At 42.6% G+C, this 21,050-nt stretch overlaps 1 protein-coding gene across 2 annotated transcripts in view; it reads right to left on the bottom strand.

Annotated features, from left to right (window-relative positions):
- The window catches only part of ercc6 (excision repair cross-complementation group 6), a 15,834-nt gene extending 335 nt beyond the window's left edge, over positions 1 to 15,499 (bottom strand). Inside the window, exons 1-22 of one of the 2 annotated variants that reach the window (XM_037124484.1) lie at positions 15,407 to 15,499; positions 14,654 to 14,859; positions 14,320 to 14,548; positions 14,004 to 14,124; positions 13,717 to 13,831; positions 11,777 to 12,494; positions 10,233 to 10,364; positions 9,621 to 9,779; positions 8,550 to 8,685; positions 8,143 to 8,313; positions 7,676 to 7,852; positions 5,949 to 6,065; positions 5,376 to 5,471; positions 4,396 to 4,614; positions 3,910 to 4,020; positions 3,071 to 3,190; positions 2,718 to 2,812; positions 2,056 to 2,201; positions 1,368 to 1,964; positions 1,101 to 1,269; positions 944 to 1,022; positions 1 to 843 (exon numbers count right to left, since the gene is read on the bottom strand). The exon at positions 1 to 843 is cut by the window's left edge and continues 335 nt beyond it. In XM_037124484.1, the coding sequence (XP_036980379.1) occupies positions 394 to 843; positions 944 to 1,022; positions 1,101 to 1,269; positions 1,368 to 1,964; positions 2,056 to 2,201; positions 2,718 to 2,812; positions 3,071 to 3,190; positions 3,910 to 4,020; positions 4,396 to 4,614; positions 5,376 to 5,471; positions 5,949 to 6,065; positions 7,676 to 7,852; positions 8,143 to 8,313; positions 8,550 to 8,685; positions 9,621 to 9,779; positions 10,233 to 10,364; positions 11,777 to 12,494; positions 13,717 to 13,831; positions 14,004 to 14,124; positions 14,320 to 14,548; positions 14,654 to 14,849 (4,353 nt within the window). In that variant the 5' untranslated portion in view covers positions 14,850 to 14,859; positions 15,407 to 15,499 and the 3' untranslated portion in view covers positions 1 to 393. Of the gene's footprint in view, positions 844 to 943; positions 1,023 to 1,100; positions 1,270 to 1,367; positions 1,965 to 2,055; positions 2,202 to 2,717; positions 2,813 to 3,070; positions 3,191 to 3,909; positions 4,021 to 4,395; positions 4,615 to 5,375; positions 5,472 to 5,948; positions 6,066 to 7,675; positions 7,853 to 8,142; positions 8,314 to 8,549; positions 8,686 to 9,620; positions 9,780 to 10,232; positions 10,365 to 11,776; positions 12,495 to 13,716; positions 13,832 to 14,003; positions 14,125 to 14,319; positions 14,549 to 14,653; positions 14,860 to 14,944; positions 15,245 to 15,406 lie in introns of those variants that run through there. The other variant, XM_037124485.1, reaches the window with a different exon arrangement.
- Positions 15,500 to 21,050: the final 5,551 nt, after the last annotated feature.

Consider the following 21,050-nt stretch of genomic DNA (forward strand, 5'->3'; position numbering starts at 1 on the left):
ATACAGTTTGAACTTTCAGGCAGAACAACTGAATTCAAGTATAACCAAACAACAATGGAACAAAACAGAGGCAGTGGCAACACTTGAACAAGCACCAGCTGAAACAAATAAAACTAGCTGCAATGGACTTTCTTTCCAGAGTTAGTTAACTCATAATTAACAGATAATCATATGAGTCATATCAGCTAAGCCAATAGTCCATTGTAGAGACAAATGGCTTTCCTACAACATGGTCCTTCATTTACAGACTGTAACTGATAGATGTTTTTTTGTTAGAAATCTCAGTTTGACAGTAAACATAACACAAATTGATTTAAAAAAACAAAACAAAAAAAAAATGCCAATATCACAGGCTCGTACACTGACATATGTATTACAGTTCAGTCTGAGCACTCAGCGGAAGTGCTCCTTCAGTTTCCAGATGCCCTCCTGTCCAGTAGTCCTGTGGAAGTCACAGATGCTCCTGAGCAGCTCTCTGAACACGGGCGCCTGCTCCTTGGTCAGCCTCGGTTTGAAATACTCCAGCACTTCGTGGGTGGAGGCCTGTCCGTCCACATGCGCCTGGAAGGCTACGAAGTTGCGCAGATCCACCAACAGCTCATCGTGCTCGGTGGGTGGAGCTGGGGAGGAGCTACTTCCTGGAGCTCCAGAGCCAGCCTCCTCTTCCTCCTCTTCTTCTCTTTGGCTGGAGGGCATGCTGACGTAATTACGGGCTTTCATCTTGGCCAGCAGGGAGGAGGAGGAGAGTGGGGCGGAGTCTGGCTCAGTTTCGATTCCCTCCCCACTGAAATGAGCTAATGAGCCAGGCTTCTTTGAAATGGACTTCTTAATAATAGCAGCATCCTAAAGAGAGAAACAAATTCATTTACATAAAATGGCATCACAAACATAAAATAGTTTCCATAATTAGACTGCATTTCTTTCATGACAACAATGCCGTTACCTTGCATTTGTTCGATGTAGAGACAGGCTGAACAGCAGGTGCAACCAGGAGAGAATTTTTCTTTTGTCCAAACCGTTTCCTGAGAGAGCAAACGAGGGACAGTGAGACATTTTGTTTTAAATGAGATGATAAAGCGCTAAACAGACCCATTGTGTACCTTGCAGATGGAGGAGGAGGTCTATTGTAGGGCAGCCTGCACTGCTGGCGAGAAACCTTTAGAGCTTTCATGGCATCTCTGGCCACCCTGTTGGCTTCTGCCTCCACAAGAACATAGTCAGGGTTGGAGGACTCCATGATGGTGTCATGCTGCATCACGCTGTGGATACCTGATGGAGACACAGGAGGTAGAGATGCAAAAAAAGTCAACAAAAGCAGCTCATTGTTTTATTCAATAAACCACATCTGATATGGCTGATGGGCCTACCAGATTTCTTGAATAGCTTGGCCAAGACGTAATCATCGGATTTCTTCTGCTCATCTCCCTCATTGGCTCCACTCGCCTCTTTATTAAAGGTCCTCTTTTTCACCAAGTGAGAGATGCGGTGGCCTTCAAAACGAGCATCCTTGGTGTGTTTGCGTTTCTTGTGTTTGTGTGAGTCAGAAGAGTTGCAGTGCTTCCTCTTTTCCCTGTGTTTCTGTGGGCTCTTCAGGGCAGAGTCTTTCTCTCTGTGTTGGTGAGAGCTGTCTGAGTCTTTCACTGCCGGCATGTCTGCATCCCAGTCTCTATTATTTTGTCCTGTAGGTTGTGTATTTGCTGAAATATTTGGCTCTACATCCACGCCGTTTTGATTGGGGCTTTGACTTCCTATTATTGCATTAGGTTTAACCTGAGAGTTTTTACTAGATGGAGAGGTGTTTACGTCCCTTAGTGCAGGAATGTTTATTGAGGAGTGTCTGCTATCTGCACCAGTTTGATTCTGGTTTGCAGAGGAGTGTTTATGTGCATAGCTGCCGTGGTTTAAAGAATGTGATGGCCTTGGCCTTTCAGGCTTCTTTGGTGCCTTGACATCAGAACCTGTACCTGTATGACAGTCACAACAAAGCCTGCGATGAGATTCAGATCATCTAACAACAGAACAACAAAATGTTTCCTTGATGAGAACAAAACAGACCTGCAAATATGGCACTGGTCTCTGTTCCCTGACTTCCATCGGGGTCAGACAGGGTGAAGAGCTCGTAAATGTCGTTAGACTTGAAGAAGCGTCTTTGTTTGGGGTCCTTCAGAACACGATTGGTCAGAAACTGTTTGAAGATTTGCCTGAATTGCAACAGATAAAATACAGAATTAGATATTTGTGTGTAATTCAGCATTTTACCTCAGCAGGCAACCCCAATCCTCTGTCACCACAGAGTAGTTTGGCTGATGGATGAGAAAATTAGTTAACTGCTCTACTGTAGGTACCAAAATAGAATCCCTGCAGTTCTTCCAACCTGCTTTTTTAAAGCACTTTACAGAGCCGAACCAAACAGAGCAACACTTTAGAAGTCCTAGATTGGCCATTTAATAATGCAGGAAAGCTTTTCAATTACTGAGAACTGGGATAGTGCAAGTGGTAATACAGCAGTGATGTGAGCAATTAGTCATGTTATTACCAACATTCATGAACACGTGAAGTCAATGGAAAGACAACTAAAATGCCAGACAATGCGAGACAAAGCACTAAAGACGGTGCAGGATTATCTAAATCTGTTTTTTATTGAGTTCTGTGATTGAATATGACGTGTAGAAAAGTGATTATGGTCAGAGATAAAAAACATCAAACTGCACTCTGACCTGTGGTAGATTTTCTCCTCGATGGTGCCAGCAGTCAGCAGCCTGTAGATCGTCACTTGCTGCTTCTGACCGATCCTCCATGCTCGCTCCCTCGCCTGTCAACGACATAACATTCAAATACATTACTAGGGTTAATTATCTTAAATGCACAATCAAGGTTAGAATAGGTTTAAACCTAACAAGGTAAAAATAGTGAGAAGCAGGAAAAGCTGGTTTCCGACTAGAAATGTCAGTCATTTTAAGCTGATAATAACACACATACAAAAGTACAAGAATAAATATCCATGATAAATAAAGCGCCTGGTAAATGTTTAATTTGAATTATTGAGTGTGTGTGTGTGTATCTGTCCAACCTGTGTGTCAGTACTGGGGTTCCAGTCTGGGTCATAGATGATGACTCTGTTGGCTCCAGTCAGATTGACTCCCAGGCCTCCGACTTTAGTGGTCAACAGGAAGATAAAAATGGATTTGTCCTGTAAGAAAAAAACATGAGGGAAAAATATAAATGTCACAGATTCATGGAAATCATGTCCACAATCTAACAACTGTCTTGATAATCACTGCAGGTTATAATTGAATTAATAAATATTAATAGTAAAATGTAAAATTATTATTTAGTGTAATTCTTAATGTAACAGTAGCGCACTGTTCTTTTAAATTAAATTTAGTGAATTGAAAAAGTTGGGATGTTTTGACTGGTTATTTATTTACCATTAAGAATTTGATGCCTGCAAACCCCAAAATGAGATGTGAGAGTCTGACAGCATCTCGACCTTTTTGGATTTGGGGTTGTATATAATGAAAATCAAAGCGCTTAATCTAAACTGTGCTTTTAGTTACTTTATTCTCTGTGCAGAGAAGAAAACAATCATTTCAAGTCACCTTAAAAAAATGTGAATCCTGATAACACTTTGCACTAAATATTAATAAATTAATTCAACTGATATTGTGTTCTTTGCATATAAACAGAAACAGGTTTGATCACTATTTACTAGCTATACATATAAAATCTTTCCTCTGAAGATACACCCACATTGACAGAGACAACATGCTACATCCAGTTTGAACGACAGATTGTCATCAATTAGTGTTTCCACCTCAGGGTGTGCAGGGTTCCACTGAAGCATTGTGTCCCCCAGGACGGGATTTTCATGGGAAACACTCAGAGCCATTAGGGATGACTAATCCTTACCTCGTTGTAGCGAGCGATGAGGGGCTGTCGGGAAGCTATTGTGGTAGTGCCGTCCATTTTCAGGTACGAGTAGTTATTCTCCGTCACAAACACCTCCAAGATGTGCAACATCTGGAGACAATAAAGATGGCAGAGAGGCAGTGAGAAACGGAAGACGGGGAGAGTAACACAGAGAGAGGAAAAGAGTGGCTGAGGTTTGGATTATCTCTAAAAGGATTAGAGCAGATTAATATTACATGGACAGAGATACCGACAGGGAGGGTCTCAGGTTCCCTCTGAGGTATAATCTCATTGGTATTGACTGCAACAGCTGGGGCCTCGCTCACATACACACTTTGTCTCTCTCTCACTTACACTTGTGCAATTTTACAAGCACAGTGGTTGTATGAACACAACAACAAATGCAGAGGCGACATTTACAAGTTGGCAATTAATTGGAAAAGCGATCGGTCGGCGAATCTGACAGTCGAGCAATGTGTTCCTCACCTGTCTAGACTGAGTGAAGAGCAGGACTCTATGGCCCTGTTTGTGCCAGAGACGCAGCAGAGACTCCACCACTATCAGCTTTCCTGAGCGTTTCCAAAAGCCAAATTGTTCCTCCTCGGTGAGCTGGTCCTCTGGGATTCCCCTCAATAGCCGGGGGCCGCCAGAGAAAAGGTCAGGGTGGTTACAAATCTTACGCAGTGCTATCAAACCTGAGAACACCTAAATGACACCAAAAGAGAAAGGTTTTAAATGTTATTTTATTCATGAACAAAATTGGTTGACAGGTGACAAAACTGGTGTACAAGGTTGGTAGAGTTCGCTGTAGTTTACAGCGTTGCACCTTTAAACAAATAAACACATTTACTTTAGTCTACAGGAATGAGTTACATAATTTATTTACCGACAATAAAGGCTGTGTTTCTTGATGAAGGCCCAACGGTCACTGCATTAGTAATGGTGGTTAATGGACTGAGAGTGACCACTGAATACGTCTATGAGAGCAGATGTGCGTGTGTGTGTTTGTGTGTTTATGCACAATCTACTGTGGTCACTCGTGGCTCTCCAACCACGTCCATTTGGTCAGTGGTGATGAATGGTCCAGTCTCTCTCTCTAGGGTCTGACTAATGTGAGAAGACCAACTGCACAGCATCCTTAAAGAAAGCATCTTAAAGAATGCTTGAGTCAAGCTATTAGGGGTTTAACAACATTTACATGGCAAAAAAAAATAAAAAATTCCACTGACGCCACCTCAAGGTGTTGTTCCTTAAGTGTACAGGAGTGTATGAACATACACACAAGTGCCTGTGAGTGAGCAAAGTGAACTGATATTCATCAGTTAAGAGGTTAAATAATGAATAAGGAAAGTCTTGTTCCTGGAAGTCTTCCTCTCCGCCGAGAGTTTTGTTGAGAGTGCCAACACAATGAAAGAAGCATAAAACAAATGCAGTGATTCCACTTAAAATATGTAAGCCAGGCTTACCTGCATGTCCCCGTTTAGTATCTGGTAGACCTCTTTGGAATCTAAGAAGCCCTGATACACCTGCCGCTGTTCCTGTGTTAATCTGCAGAACAAAACCTAAAAATGCACGCACATGCACGCACAGACACAAACACACACGCATACGCACACACACACACACATAGAGCAGTGTAAGAGTGTGTAATGAGCAGTGAACATCCACTTTAAAGCCCCTTGATGAAGTGCAGTGTGCGAGAAGAGAAATTAGAGGGAAGTAACGTGTTTTTTGGAGCCACTCCTGTCCCGAGGGACTGACTTAATGAGCTGAAGTGGACTGAGGAGTCAACCAGCGTCAGCCGCGAGGACAGACCAGGGACTGGCCACCTTAATGAATACCTGCTCCTTTTACTTTACCAAGACTTTATTAGCTGGCTTCACCTGACAAGGGCCATGCACATTCATCAAATACTCCTTAGACGTGGCACATACAGTCACATCCAATCAGATAAACACCTCCCCGGTTAAGAGATCAAGGCGAGGCTGTTCGATACTTCAACAGGAGAGGGTCAAATGTCTTGAGAGTATGATGAATACCTGTTCGTTTTTGTCAGGTAAGGAGAGGTTGTTCTTGACGTCTGCCTTCATTCTTCTGAGCAGGTAAGGATTTATGGTGTCCCTTAGCACACTTGCGCACTTAAATGCCGTCTGCACCTGAAAAACAAGAATTAAACCTTCCAGCACAAACAAAAGCAACATTCAGTTCACCGTGTCATCACTCACACCCGTCAGTGATTCTTAAGGCATGGTCGTCGTTTAGCCCCTCTCCCGCCCTCTCTCATCATCTCCCTCATGTTGCTGTCCCTCTCAGCAGTACGAGCCATTAAACATTGATCATAGGGCTGTTGGTCTCCAGAGACAGAGCCCTCCTCTTTCATCTACCACTACATCTACTACCGGCCAGCTCCACTGGACAGGGAGCAGAGAGCTTGAGAATCACTTGGTCCCACCCCACACTAGAAGCCCCACTGCAAATGTGCTGCTTCAACTCATCCAGAGTCGGTGCTAAAGGGCAGTTAACCTTTAAAACATTAACTCAGTAGGGGTCCACTGAGGGATCAAAGACACTCTGCAAAGCTGGAGGGGACAATAACGCGATGGGATTTAGGGTTGAATGGAGGTGAGTGGAGAAGAGGAAGAGGAGGGATGCAGATGATCCAGTGATCTATGCTCAAGCTACTGAGTGGATTCACTGGGGGGTGTCTTCAGTAATGGATCCTACATCCACACGTCATCCAGCCCCACCCCACACGCATACATTTTTACAAACATCTGGCTGTACGTACAAATGAACATCAGCTGAGGACCTGCTCAGCTGCTCTGAGAATTTCGAGAAGGGGATAAGGCAGCAGAGCTTAGCCCTCTCTGACCATTTAATAACATTAATAATTAGTAAAGGTTTTTATTATCGACAGCGGAAGAAGCATCAATAGCAAGCTTAAATAATTAAATCCATACAGTCAGTGGGTTATTAACGACTGAACACTAATGACAAAGGGCTACAATTTAGCTCACTGGCTCTCCACTTTAGCCTCTCCCTCTCTCTCGCACACACCAGGGATGTACTGAAGTTCCTTTGCATGGACCTACATTATCCTGTACTGCACTTAAGGGCTCCATCGCTCCACTATCTCTCTTTCTGACTTGCTTCCATCTAGCTCTCCAAAATTGTCCGTACATGCATGAGTGTGACTGATAATGTCAAATGACACTTAAGCCTTTCATTGGTCTCTCCCTATGCTATGGTTTCAGGCTGGGCAATATATCCATATTATATCTTTATCGTGAAATGAGACTGTACATCATATTAAGTTCATTATATATGATATGGCATGTTGCCTTTTCCTGGTTTTAAAGGCTGCATTGGGTTTAATAAATGGAATTTTTTGAATTTATCAGACTATATTACTTGTTCTGACGTCATTATTTTCGAAATATCAATGATTATTTATCAGAAATCTAATTCTGATTCTACTTGGTTATTTTATGTGCCAGTAGTCATCCCTACAATATTGTAGCAATATCGATCAAGGCACTTGTTCAAAAATATTATGATGTATGATTTTGTTGGCAAGTGTCAGGTTTTGTACTTTTCTATTTTCAAAGTAATTGAACTCCTTATTATATGAAAACATTAAAAATCTAATCTTATAAATGTGTTTCAAGTCCAAACTGGATAAGTTATTGAACACTTTAAAGTTCAGGGAGCAGAATTGAATAAATTCAAATTGTGCAATTTGGTTTGTGTCCATGTGTTTCAGTACCTGTACAGGTGAGGCATTGCTGTATCCTCCCATGGTGATCGGCACAGAGAACTGCTCCATGAAGACAGGTAATGTTCCCAGTTTGCCAGGGAAGACAAAGTCAAACAGGGACCACAGCTCCTTCAAATTGTTCTGCATGGGAGAGCCTGACAGGATGAACCTGTGGGGGGTGCGAAACTAGAGAGAGGAAGGAGAAAATTAATGTTATGTATTCCTAAAGATCGATGTGAAGCTCTAACACGCTTAATGTTGCTGTTCAAGAATGAACGGAGGCATATAGCCTCTTAAAAGGTTGAAAGATAAACTCTGATGATGTTTAGAAAAGTGGAGAGGGATAATCTAGATAACAGACTCAAATTAAAAAGGCATAAATTACTTTTTCAATCCTACAATGTTTAATTGTATTGAAGAGTAGCTCTGTATAGCCACTTTAAATGAGTGTGTTCATGATGTGTCTGAAACAATACCTGTTTGCAGGCAGTGGTAACTCCAGCGTTTGGATTCCTGATCTTATGGCCTTCATCCAGTATAATATAGTGCCAATCCCAGCGCTGCAAGCTGTCCTGCATATTCCTCACAGCTGAATATGAGGTAATCAGAATACCGTGACATGATGCTATCTCTGGAATAAGCTTTTCCTGCAACAGAGAAACAAAAAGGTTTTCATAAGTGCAATTCCTAACCATCTCTGGTCACTTGAGTGTCGAAGTAGGGCATCTCCTTTAATGTGGATTGAGGAGAGAGGGGAGAAGGTTAGGAGATAATGCTGCATAAACAGACCTCTAGTGCCCCCCAGAGGAAAAAAATACCCTGTAGAAAACTTTCTAACTGAATTATGAATATGAAAAACCAACACACATTAACAAGCAATTACCTTGTTGCTGGTGAAAGAGCCGGTTTCGTGTAGAACGGCCACCCTGAAAGGAGGCCACCAGGTGTGAAACTCCTTTACCCACTGGTGCATGACTGTAGCTGGGCACACGATGATGGTCGGACCCAGGCCGACATACCTGCAACCACACACACGGTGCAGCGGTGTTTAATCTCAAAACTACAATTGAGATGGGCACCAGGGGAAATCAGGGTTCATTTAACTTTGGATAACCTCAGCAAATTTCATAAGCAAATTTTAGTCATCATTTCTATACCAAATTATAGAAAACTAGGGATTTTCCCAATGAGTGGGAAACGAAAATGTGCTTTCATTAGTTAAGAATGTGTAATGCATTCAGGAATAAAAGAAATAGAGGAGCTGAGTGTCCAGGTATGATAACGCAGCAGGATGATCTTACTACAAAGATCTACTAACTATCTGCACCTTACAAATGAATGAAAAGAGGTGTATGGGACACATGCTCAGCTCCTCTCAGAAGATTTACAAGTGCTTCGTCAAACGCACACACAGACGCACACGCACAAAGATACACTAATGGGCTGGTATGAACCTCTGCCTGGTGGAAGCTATTGATACTTGGCCATAATTGAGTTTGCAAGCAATCAATTTGTGGGCGTCTATAGTAGACAGAGTATTGACCATCAGGGAAGCTCCACCCTCTAAATGCACGAGTGAAGTTCGTGCAGTAAAACAGATTATCACCATGTTTTCCATGGTTGGTTTGTTGTCCCACACCGATCCACACCCACTTCACGAGTCCAAAATTCATTTTAAATGATAACGAAGAGACTCCACTCTCACACACTCTCTCTCCAAACACACACACACATACACACACACCGAGTGTCAGTGTTTTCTCTGATGTCTGCAGTAAGAAAGTGAAGAGTCTGATAATTGAAACATGTTTAATAATTCAGATGAACACTCTCAAGCAGAAATCCCCCTAATCAAATATTCATACCATACAGACACACAGTCTCTGGCCACAGTTTGCTTGTGTGTATGTGTGTGTGTGTGTGTGTGTGTGTGTGTGTGTGTGTGTGTACGTACCTGTAGTTGGACCCTCTGGTCCTCAATTTGCTGTAGCTCAGCCCAGCCAGAAAGCCGATGACCTGAATGGTTTTACCCAATCCCATCTCGTCTCCCAGGATGCCACCTGCCTGCTGACAGTGGAGTTCCCACATCCACCGCACACCTGTCTGCTGGTACCTGATAATGTGGTTTTCATGTATGCAAAAACTTAAAACACCTGTGTTCAGTAGCAACTATGTATGTTCAAGTGCAAAGAAATGACAAGTTAGCCCGGTAATTATCATCAACATGGTGTTTTTAGAAAGACAAAGCCGGATACATGGTATGTAAGAAGTTCTGAACAGATACAATAGCAATTACATATTGGCTTGTCAAACCTATATTTAGAAACACAGCTAGAAGTGATGCCACAGTTACTCTTAAAACTGACGTAACGCATAACAGTGACCTACAGTTACATTAAATCAAGTTTATGGTGCCTTCATTAAATAATCTTTGATTAATTATTATCATTTCATTATCATTTCTAATCGTTTTACGGCTACTAATCAAATGTTAATGCTGTCGTGGTTGGGGGTTAAGAACATTTGCAACAGTGGAGATGTTGAAATAAATCTCAACTGGACTTACTTGAAAAGTTTTTTCCAGAGGAAGCCAGGCATTTTGAAGCCTTCGTCAAATTCTTCATCACTGTCGTCTGTAAGCTCCTCACCCATTTCTCTCTTCTCCTCCCTTTCTCGAAGACGTTGCCGCTTCCATCTCCTACAAAGAGAATGAGTAAAACACCAATGAGGTTCAAATACATCTAACGGGCAAAAGCAATTCTCTGTTTTACTGTGACGGTCTAATTAATGGTCAACTTACTGAGTTAGAAGTCAAAGAACAAACTCCATTTCATCTTTAAACTTTTAGCACTGTCAGTTCAACCTTTGAGTGTCTGATATCCTGTTACACATCCTAAATTCAAGATCACACACGAACAAGATAAATAAATTAAATCAATTCCTTTTCATTTTGGATTTCTCTGCCTCTGTATTGGCATGTGACAGACGTGTCACATCCGGGCTGTGCCCTGCCACCTAATGCATGCTGGGATAGTTCCAGCTACATTCAACACTAAACAGAGTGAGCAGGTGCAGATAACGTATGGATGGATGATCCATTTGCACCTCTTGTACTCAGTGGTTTATTTAAAGACTTGCCTACATGTGTGTACAGGTGTATGGATAGCAAATGTTTTTGGGTTGTGGGTATTTCCCTTGAGCGGTAGAACATCTACAGTAAAAAGGGAAATGTAAAGGAAAGGAGTTTTAATGGTGCAGGAGAGAGGGCAGTTAGAGGCACAGTCGTCGCGCAGCAAATGAAGATTGATACAGACAATTAGTAGTGCGAGTTCCCCAGAAAGGTGTGAGGTGGAGAGGATAAGAATCCATCTTCATTTGGGCCCGGTCCTGTCACCCTGCCACAAAACTGGTCCTTTAGCTGGGCCTGGGAGACCGCACTCTCTAATTAAGTCAAGACTAAGCATTGGTTCAGTTAATTACACTTTTCTGCCCCCACCCCACCCCCACCCAACTACAAATACCGCCCGCTCTAATAATATCATTCCTCATATAAGCTAGCCCCACCATCCATGCCGTGTCTATGCTGTTGAATTGACATTCAATCACTGCAGTGTAGAAAAAGGACACATGCCAACACAATTTATTTGGCAGCTATAAATATGAAATCTCATTAGGGCTGCTCTTCCATTAATTTGAGCATTAGAGTGAGTGAGTGTATAAAACCATGTGCAGGAGGATAATTAGGCCAGTGTGAGAGCAGAGAGAGAAGAAGAGCAGGGAGTGAATTTGCTTAGTCAAGAAACAGCTGCCAATCTCATCTGGGATTAACTCTCCTTCTGCACTATGGAGCCAGCAGAAACCGACTGCTTTTCTCCTTAACTAAAGGGAATAACAATAGCACATTTGCACCGCTGCCATCGCAAATGTGATGCAAAGTTAAAAGCTCAATCTGGTGTTTGTTGAGCATGTCATTTGCAGACGCTGATGTGAAGACTTGCTGATGAAAACTTTCTTTTCACACCGTTGCATCCAACCTTAACCACCAAAAAACTGCAGGCCACAATAATCGATGACCTGAAAAAGTTTAAAGCAGCAAGTAGACAATCATACCGTATCCGCTGTCTGTAGTACTCCACATCTCCATCATCTTTGCATTTTTTGTCTTTGACCTTCTCTTCCTCCTCATCTTCTGAACTCTCCGGGCAGTATTCCTCCTCGCTCTCCTCTTTTCTCTTTACTTTCTTCCTGCCCTTCCGTTCAATTTTTCTCTTGTATGGTTTCAACTCGTACTCCTCTCCATCGTCCTCCCCATAGCCCTCCTCCATGGCTTCTCTTTCCTCTTGGTCAAGATCTATACCTTCATCACTGGGCAAGAATTCTGATCCCTCGCTGTCGGTCTCCTCTCCCTCAGCATGATGCCTCCTCTTGGGCTTAGGGAGCTGTGGCTCAACCTTAGGCCGAGCCTTTGGATGGGCCTTAAGAGCAGTTATCTGGAGCTTTCTAATGCACTTCTTCATTTTCTTATCTTTGGAAGAGGATTTAGGTCTATTTGCTTTCCCCCTGGCACCTCCATCAGGACTGGGTCCGGAGCCTCTCTTCTTCTTCAGAAGAGGGCCTCTCTTCCTCTCAGTAGCCAGCTTGGCCTGGTCGTTCAAGTACTGGTCAAAAGCTGAGTTCTCAGCAAGCATCACTTTTCGAGGCTCCTTCTTTACTTCCTTCTGTTGGATTCGTGTCCCAAAAGGAGTCATTTGACCTGTCCGGATGAGCTCCTCCCATTCGGTCTCCTGAGAGGGCATGAGCATGCTGCCCAGGGTGGACGGCCCAGCTTCTGGACAACATACAAGCACAGGGCAGGGTCAGATGTAGAACTGATTATCAGTTCTGAAATGGTACACTGTGGAATTTTTTAACCACTACTAGCACTATGGGGTAATGTTTTGGTTTGGAGGTCACCTGCAAAATGGGATGTAGATGCATGAGTGCCAGCAGGTTTCTGCTTATGTTTTATAAGGAGGGGAATCTATTGAACACTGTCAGGCCTAAATGATGCAGTTCATGGATTTTGTTTGGAAACAACAAATGAAAACATCAGTTTTGTTTAGATAATACTCAACATGGTGCAGCCACAATATATTTGCATATATTCACTCACGCTGACAGGAAACAACTGCTGTTCTGCACCAAATCACACAACAGCAGTGTCGCAGGAGACACCTGCAACACTGCTGTTTTAGGCTGCAACTTTTAAATATGTAGCCCTTATAGCCACAACCCTCACTGATGTTGCGGTGTTTTTTTTGTTTGTTGTTTTGTTGAACTAAAACAATATGTGCGTTTGAGAGAACATTTAGAAATGTCTGCTGACAGCTGTTCTGGTAGGTTTGATGTTTCACAGTTCTGTGGGATTTTCACAACAGATGTACCAAACACATCCAATAATCAAAATCAGACAAACGTTATTGATCCCTGTGGGCAAAATTGCGTGACAATAAATGAATAGGAACAACCCGATTTCAAAAGCTGCTGAAAAGCAGTACACAGTGTTGAGTAGCAACAAATATACTGGCGTAAGACATGTTCCAATACAAAATAAAACACAGCTGTCACAAGGAAAAAAAATCAGGGGAGAGTTCAGTGTGAAAATGTGTTGCACTAATTTCTGGCATTTATCTGACTAGAGCTGACGTCTGTAATCAGAAGACGCAACATACATTAACATCTTGATATCCCAAACAACCATCGCTGCAATGCTGCATGTATGTATTTGTATTCACAACCTTCTCTGACAATTTCTCGATCAAGGAATGCCACAGAATCACACTCTTGGCTACAATAACTGCAACTGGTATTAACGTATTAACGTTTTGCATTGTTTCTATGTGTGTTTTGATTTGCTGCACACTGGCCAGCACTGAACATGACCCTGATTTCACGCTATCAACAAACACTTTTTTTTGTGACCCAGTATTGATTCCCCCATTGATGAGTGGACAATGTTTTCATTCAATACACTGAACATGAATCACAAGTTATCAATAAGGACATTTCACCTTCTTCTCCATCATCCTCTCCCAAGAGCTCAGCCTCCACTCGCTGGGTGTCCTCTCCCCCCAGAATGGCCTGCAGTCGCTTTTGTTTGGCTCTGACTTTCTTCAGCTGTTTCTCCTGAATTAAAACGTGTTTTCATCATCATCACAGTCCCAATAATAACATTATACAGGGAACAAAGCAATTTATTGGTCATTATGCAACACATGGGCTACATTATGAAATTAAAGAAATGATTATGTTTATCATATAATTTGAAATAAATGGTTTCACATGATGAATACTGTACCTTATTTTCTTTCTGCCGTTTGACAGATTCAATCTTCCGACTGATATCCTTGCTGGAGGCGGCATATGGAGTCAGCTGCTCGATAATCTTGTTGATATGTTTCAGAGATGTTGTAACGGATCTGAAACACACATCATAAAAAAAATTAAGACCTGAGGCCTTTCTTTCATCAGAGTTATCATTGTTTAGATAGATAGATAGATAGATAGATTGATAGACAACATTATTAATCCCCAAGGGGAAATTCGGTCATTATAGCAGCAGGTACATTCAGTACAAATACAATAAAAAATCAGAGCAAATATAGAGGCTTTACCTGACATCATCGAGCACAGACTGGTATTCCTTCTCAGCGTCCGCTTTAGCAGCTGCCTGACCGGCCTCGTGGATTGCCTCGTCCACTTGCTGCAGGACACCTTGCTCGAGGACATCCTGGTCATACACAGCCACACCAAGACCCTGAAGTTCATCAGCTCCAGAACTGGCAGCTGAGGCTTGGATACGCTGCCGGTTGATCTGCAGCAAGGCTCCAGACCTCTTACCACCTGTGCCACACCACAGATGACAAAATATGCAAGTATGAGATAGCCAGGAGTGACTCTTTATTATGCACGCTTCTCTCTTTAAGTGTCAAGAGATGCATGGCTCACCAGTGCTGCCCTCCTCGGGTCCAGTGTTGGCAGGATACGCTGCTGCTGCCTCGGAGCCCTGGTTGTTTTCAAGGAAGGAGCTGACAGCTGAGCCTCCTGTGGCCCCATCTTCCTCTGTCCCTCCAGGGGTGAGGGCACTACTGGTAGGGCTGGAGAGACAGGAGGGTACCTGGTCCTCTGAACCGTCTACAGGCATGGCGATGCAGCTGCAAACAGAACCAGTCAGTGTGTTATCCTTATGCAAAGAGAGAGCCCTGGCAGCACTTAGACAAAGGGTATAACGCTACTTACACACTGCCACTATCGACTAATTTAATCACGCTTCAAAAAAAGGAAATGCTACCTGTGAATTTAATACCGTTAGCTTGCAGCTTATTCAACATACATCGTGCTAATTCACGTGTGAAAGAGTTAGCGTAGAAAAGGGGAAAGTGTATGGTTCAATATCTGTCTACAACCAAAGAATAAACTACAGAAGCGGGTATTTAGAGCGTAATAACATTCATATAAAGTTGAGAAGTGACACTGTCAAGACAAGTCTCTCTCAGCTGTCCATTGTTTACGTGGCTAGGCTCGCCTGCTAAGCTAACAGCCGAAAATCATCATCTGTCTCCGAGACCGGCTTGAATTAAAGCACCAAAACATACAGTTTAATACGGCAGGCAGTTGACGTAACTACGTTGTTATTACTGTCTGAATGAGGCGGTGTACGTTAAACCGAGTGCTGAAGCAACAATGACAGAAATTACTCACAAACCGTGGGGTTACACAACATCACTGGCTTGGTTTATGTCATGTTGCTACTCCAGCTTCCTGGTTTCCGGTGCCAGTGGAGCCCTAAGCCTCTCCGTGTAATGATTAACCTGTGTGACAGCGCCCCCTGCTGGTGCACACACGCTGCGCCTCTTTACCTCTAGAGGGCGCCATGAAACCACTCATGTTCCTGACTATCAACCAGAGAGGATGACGTTGAACCGCCCCCAGTCCTATAAAAATGTGCAGCCAGGCCACATTTTGGTATGTAACGCGTTGTATTAGTGTTTTGCATAACCAGCCTGGGAACTAGTCAGATGTATGAAAAGGGACCAAGAAAGTTTGGGAGTTTATGTGTTGCAATCAGGGTGCAGTCCAGCCAGACCTTGCATAATGGCACTGTCCAGTAAACCTCTCAGACTCTCAGAACGTCTAGTCCACTGCAAGCTATCAGTTCCCTTTTTAAAGGTTAAGTTTAAATGAAAATCAGCTGTTATCAACTCTCAAGCCGGTAGAAAGTTGGGGGGAAGTTTTGTCGTCCACAAAACATTTTCTGAACCTTCACATCAAAACGGCGTTGCAGCATTCTCCCAAAAAACTTAATAGATTATAGAAAAGAATAGGGCTAGGGTTCAAAACATGAAGAAAACAACTGAAAAGAAACATTAAATGTTTCCAAACAGCTTGTCTGGCTTATTCTAAGTCACCAGATTTCAACTGATTTGAAAAGCTGCTATTTACATCTTATTTAAAGCAGAAATCTGTAACTGCTAAGCTAACAGTGTAAACATGCACCCCACCCCAAGTGGGTGCGTAAGGCTTATATAATATCTTTTCAAATCAATTTTTCAAAGTGCTTCTGGAGATTTTGACTATGCAGGACAAGCTCCATGGAAACATTTTATGTATATTTACACTTTAAAGTCCCCATCTGCCCCACTCCAGAAATGGATTTTGGACTACAAAAGTTCCCTTGACTTTCCATCAGCATGATGGCAAGTAGTAGTAGTACTCATTTTTCATTTTTGGGGGAACTTACCCTTTAATATATTTTTTTCCAAAGGTTTAGAAAGCCTGCACTCCATGGATGTCAGAAACGTGAGCAGTGCCAAGTTCTTGCATCTCAGAGGAAGTTTATTTCCAGTGTCTTGGAACAATAAATGAAGGATTTAATTAAATAACATCTCTGCGTCGCACCGCAGTGCCTGAGCAAAGGCCAGCAAGCCTTCCAAACAGCGTTATTTGTGTAAGCAGAGATATCTATATAGGGATGGATATTGCTGTCGCCCTCGGCTCAATTAGCGTAGAAAGATGGAGACACTGATCTATTTTATTTGCTTGACTAGCAAATATGGGTCACCTTCAGTGAAACCTCTCCAGAGACACTGGAGGGGATTTGGATTGAAAGCGAACTGAACCAAAAGGAAAGTGTGTCACAGTAAGAAGTAGGACTTTGCCTGCAGTTTAATTAGTAGAAGTCGTGCAGGGTGCAGAGCTCGATCAGGTAGCCAAGAGACACAGTGTTTTCTTTGTTGGTTTTCATGTGGATAGTTGATATAAAGGCCCACAGATAGGAGTCAGAGCAAGTTAAATAAACTTTCAGCCAGCTGATGAATCACCTATGGTGGGAAATAAATGATACATTCACACGATGTTGTGACTGTAAGGCTGAGCTGCAGAGAAGAATGTGAACCCTGTTCGTCTTCGACCTCCATCTTTTGTTTGTTTAAGTAATACTTGACAACTTTTATCACAGAGGAGGAGGAGGAGCAGGAGATAGTGTGGATGTATATGGCCATGTTTTCTGCACATCATAATTTAGGGAAAGTTATTGACCGCGCCGAGCTGGCAGGATTTAGTGGGTGGCAAAGCTGTCCATCTTGACTTTATGTATAGGCATGACTCCGCGTGCGATCATGAGCGTATGTTCCGAACCCCGCTTCTTTGTATGCGAGGGCTAAGAAGATTTATAGGGCGTGGGAGGGTAGAGTGCAAATCCCAGAGGGTGCGGCGGTGTGGTGTTAACACTGCTGCTCTGTGCTGCTTTGCATTCTGACAGTAGCATAACAAGTGGAGTGGGATTTAAAAAGAAAACATTACACGTGCAAAGCATGGTGGTGCTCGCTTTGGAGAGGCTTGCTGCAGAGTTATGGTTCCACAGCGTGAGTGTTTACGTGCATAAAGGGGTCAGTGAGGTAATATTCGACACTTTAGCACACTTCCACAGGTGGTACGTGGCGCATGAAGTCATGAATCTTGCGTTATCTCCGGCACACTGTCCTCATTGCCATGATGAAGTGTGTTTCAGTCAGAATGGCCTTCATCAGCTGCTCGGAACATGATGAATGTCTGGAGGGTGAAATCATTTACAAACAATTTTGTGAGAGAGGAGTTATTGTCCTTACTTTTACGGGCTGCAACAGGATCTTGTCTTTAGCCTGAGATGAACCAGCTGCATATTAGGCCCCACTCAAAGAATGACTCGTCTTCTCGCCGCATTTTACTGTGGTAAACAATTATGGGAGGGTCTCGTCTGATGTGGATCGGCTCTGCGCTGACCTTTTTAACTGCATTGTTTAATTTCATTTGTTCTTCGTGCTGATACTTTTACATTTTCAGGATTCTATAAACACTTTTGTTCGCTGAATTCCTCTTGTGTTTTGTGGTGCGCGCCCCTGTAACAAAAAAAAAAAATGAAATGTGAGGATTTTTTGTGGTCAATTTCTTCCTCAAAATTTGCATGCGCAATATAATTCTTGTCAGAGTAGCTGCACTGGATTTCATGTTTTTCTGGCTCCGCACTCCAAACAAAAAAATCCACCGCTAAAGGGCATCATTTTTCCCCCCACGATTTGTTTCTCAAGTGAACTCAAGAGCACTGTTACGGGGCCTGGGTTTGCTTCTCAGGGAAGGCATTTACACGTGCAAATGATATTGTTTGGTGTTGTTCGATTCGTTATATGCATGAATTTTTAGAAAAAAGTAAGAGCTAAGGCAATTAATATATTAATAGATCAATAGAAACTATTTTAAACTACAGTTGCACTCAGTACATGCTGCTGCCAAGGGCCACCATTCTCTTTTAATTCCTTTAAGCTTAATCTAAAATCTAACTTGATAGACCTGACCTTCCTGGATGTGTCACTTTTTCCAGATCTGCCCCAAAAGTTAATGCGATAATGCTCTTTTATATCAGTGTAAATTGAATCTCTTTTGTTTTCAACTTTTAGTCGGACAACACAAGCAACCTGAAGATGCCATCTGACATTTTTTCCACTATGTTTTGATGACTCATAGACGACACTCTTACATCACTGCATTTCCACAGGTGATGGTTCACCGTTGTGCAGTCAAGTGGAACACTTGGTTCGTATTTCTTGGTTTAGGGTCTAACTGGGAAGAGACGAGAAGCATGATGTTTTCTTAAGCCGGGGACTGGTTAATAAATCAACATGAGTAAAGCATCATCACGTCTATATTAATGTATATCCGAGCCATATTCCACTTTACATGTGTGTGGCCATACTGTCAGCGCTAATGCCTCCCATGTGTTCCCCTGTCCCAGTTAGTATATGTCTGTCTGTGCGTCTGATAGTAATTACAGGGGTGGGCTGGGTTGTCATCCGGGTGCATCAGACCTCTGCCACGCTACAGTAGATGTAATCCATCTGCTCGCGATTTCGCCCAGCAGCAGGTGTGTGTTTATGTACGTTTGCGGGCAAATAACACACCCACTGTACACTACTGTGCTCTTATAAATATCTTGCTGGAAATTAGTTCCGGAGGTGGACTATTCAAAATGGTGAGCTCGATGAAATCGGGCTTTAATCTTTATCTCCCTATAAAAGGTTTTAATGTGTTTTGTGGAGTGCACAGGAAAACACCTGCATGCAAACTGGTTCTGATCAGTACCGGGCACATTTTCACATGTGCCTACCTCTCTGTGGCCAGGTTGTGCCGACACTGGGAGGTCACACTGTGTATTTAGCAGACCTCAAACTCAGCTGGAACAAACCACACCAGAGAGATTCAGGACGAGGCCTGTGTGGTACAGTGACACATCACATGAAACTGCCAGAACCGCAATGTGGGTTTAGTTTTACAGTGTGTGTACATGCATCTGACCTTGTGTATGTGTGTGTCTCAGTGTGTGCAGTGACAAATATAGTCTCTTCTTTAGATGTGGCTTGGAGGACTCCAGCCATTGATAAGTGTGGACCACAACAGTGGGATCAGGGCTGTTTCGGTGATATACAGTGGCAGCAGTGTCCTGACACAGAGCATGGCCTGTAACGTGAGCAGACACAGGCAGAGACAGTACAGGGCAACAGATGTAGAAAGACCAGATCGGTATCTTTACATCCTAAATATTTACCCGGGGCCTGTTTTGTAGCGTTTGTTCACAAATTGTTAAAACATACCAAAGCAGATGCCTAGCTGATGATCGATGCAGTGTGGGTAGGTGTCCCACGCGAAAACAGCAGATCATTGATGAGGTCTTGAAGACAGGGGGGGGTGATAGGTAGGTTCCATGGGAGAGAAGATGAATGGACATTTAACTAAAGAAAACTTTCTACCTAAGGAAAACTTCCAGTCGACCAGGTTTTGTCGAACCTCCCCACAGTTTAAACTGAGTTATGTCTCTATCTAGCCTTGCTACCTCACAAGCAGAACATCAGTCAGCTTTTGGTCGACCTAATGATCACGAGTCGGTAGTTTTTTTTTTATGTAATCAGAGTCATCATAGTATCATTTTCATTCTGATTATCGCTTTTAAATTGGGTTTAGTTGTCAGAGAGGGTTCACTCGTTCCAGTTTAGTTTTTAGTCATAGAAATGTTTTGTTTCAGTTAAATTTATTATTAATTTCACAGTGCATTTTTTGGAATTTTATACAACAGGGGTGAGATTTAAGAAGTTCAGAATTGGAAAGACAGTACAAACACTTTGTGAGGTCTGCTCCCTCAGTCTTAGACATCCCAGTCTCAATAAGCTCATGCACCAGTGTCTCCTCATGCTTGTTGTTTTGACACATTTGACCAAACTGACAAATTCTTGTCTATTTATTTATATCTTTTTATTTATGTTTTTTTTATTTATTTATATTTGTTAAGAAAAGAAGCAATAATGTTTCAGCAAGTTTTCTGTCTGTGTAGTTTTTATTTCTCTTTCAGTAACAGCAGTTACAAGGGACTTTTCTTTTGTTCTTGAATCGGACGGGCCCCTAAAAGCGGTATGAGCACCACCACCTTATGCTGAAGTGAGTGAAGGATTCACTCTCCATCTTCGGCAAAAGACTCAAGACTCACTTGTTCAGACTTCACATCAACCCAACTTAGCATGACTTGTTTGTTCTTACCCTTAACACTTAAATCATAGCACTTATGTACTTAAGGTATCCTTGATAAAGAGCAGCTACTATGCTCAGATGAGGACTTGAAAATGGTTTCTTCCTGACTTTATCGAAGGTGATATGTTGTGGTTTCTTTCTTGTGAGAAATCTACTTTGGACAAAAGCGTTTGCTAAATGCCTTAAATGTAAATGTAGGTTTATGTAATGATAAACCAACAGCAAAATATAGGTAGATGGCAAGACCAAAATAAAATGTTACATCATAAGCCGGTTGTTTGCGGCCATATGACAA

The sequence above is a fragment of the Acanthopagrus latus genome, chromosome 15, assembly GCF_904848185.1.
Source record: "Acanthopagrus latus isolate v.2019 chromosome 15, fAcaLat1.1, whole genome shotgun sequence".
Taxonomy (NCBI): domain Eukaryota; kingdom Metazoa; phylum Chordata; class Actinopteri; order Spariformes; family Sparidae; genus Acanthopagrus; species Acanthopagrus latus.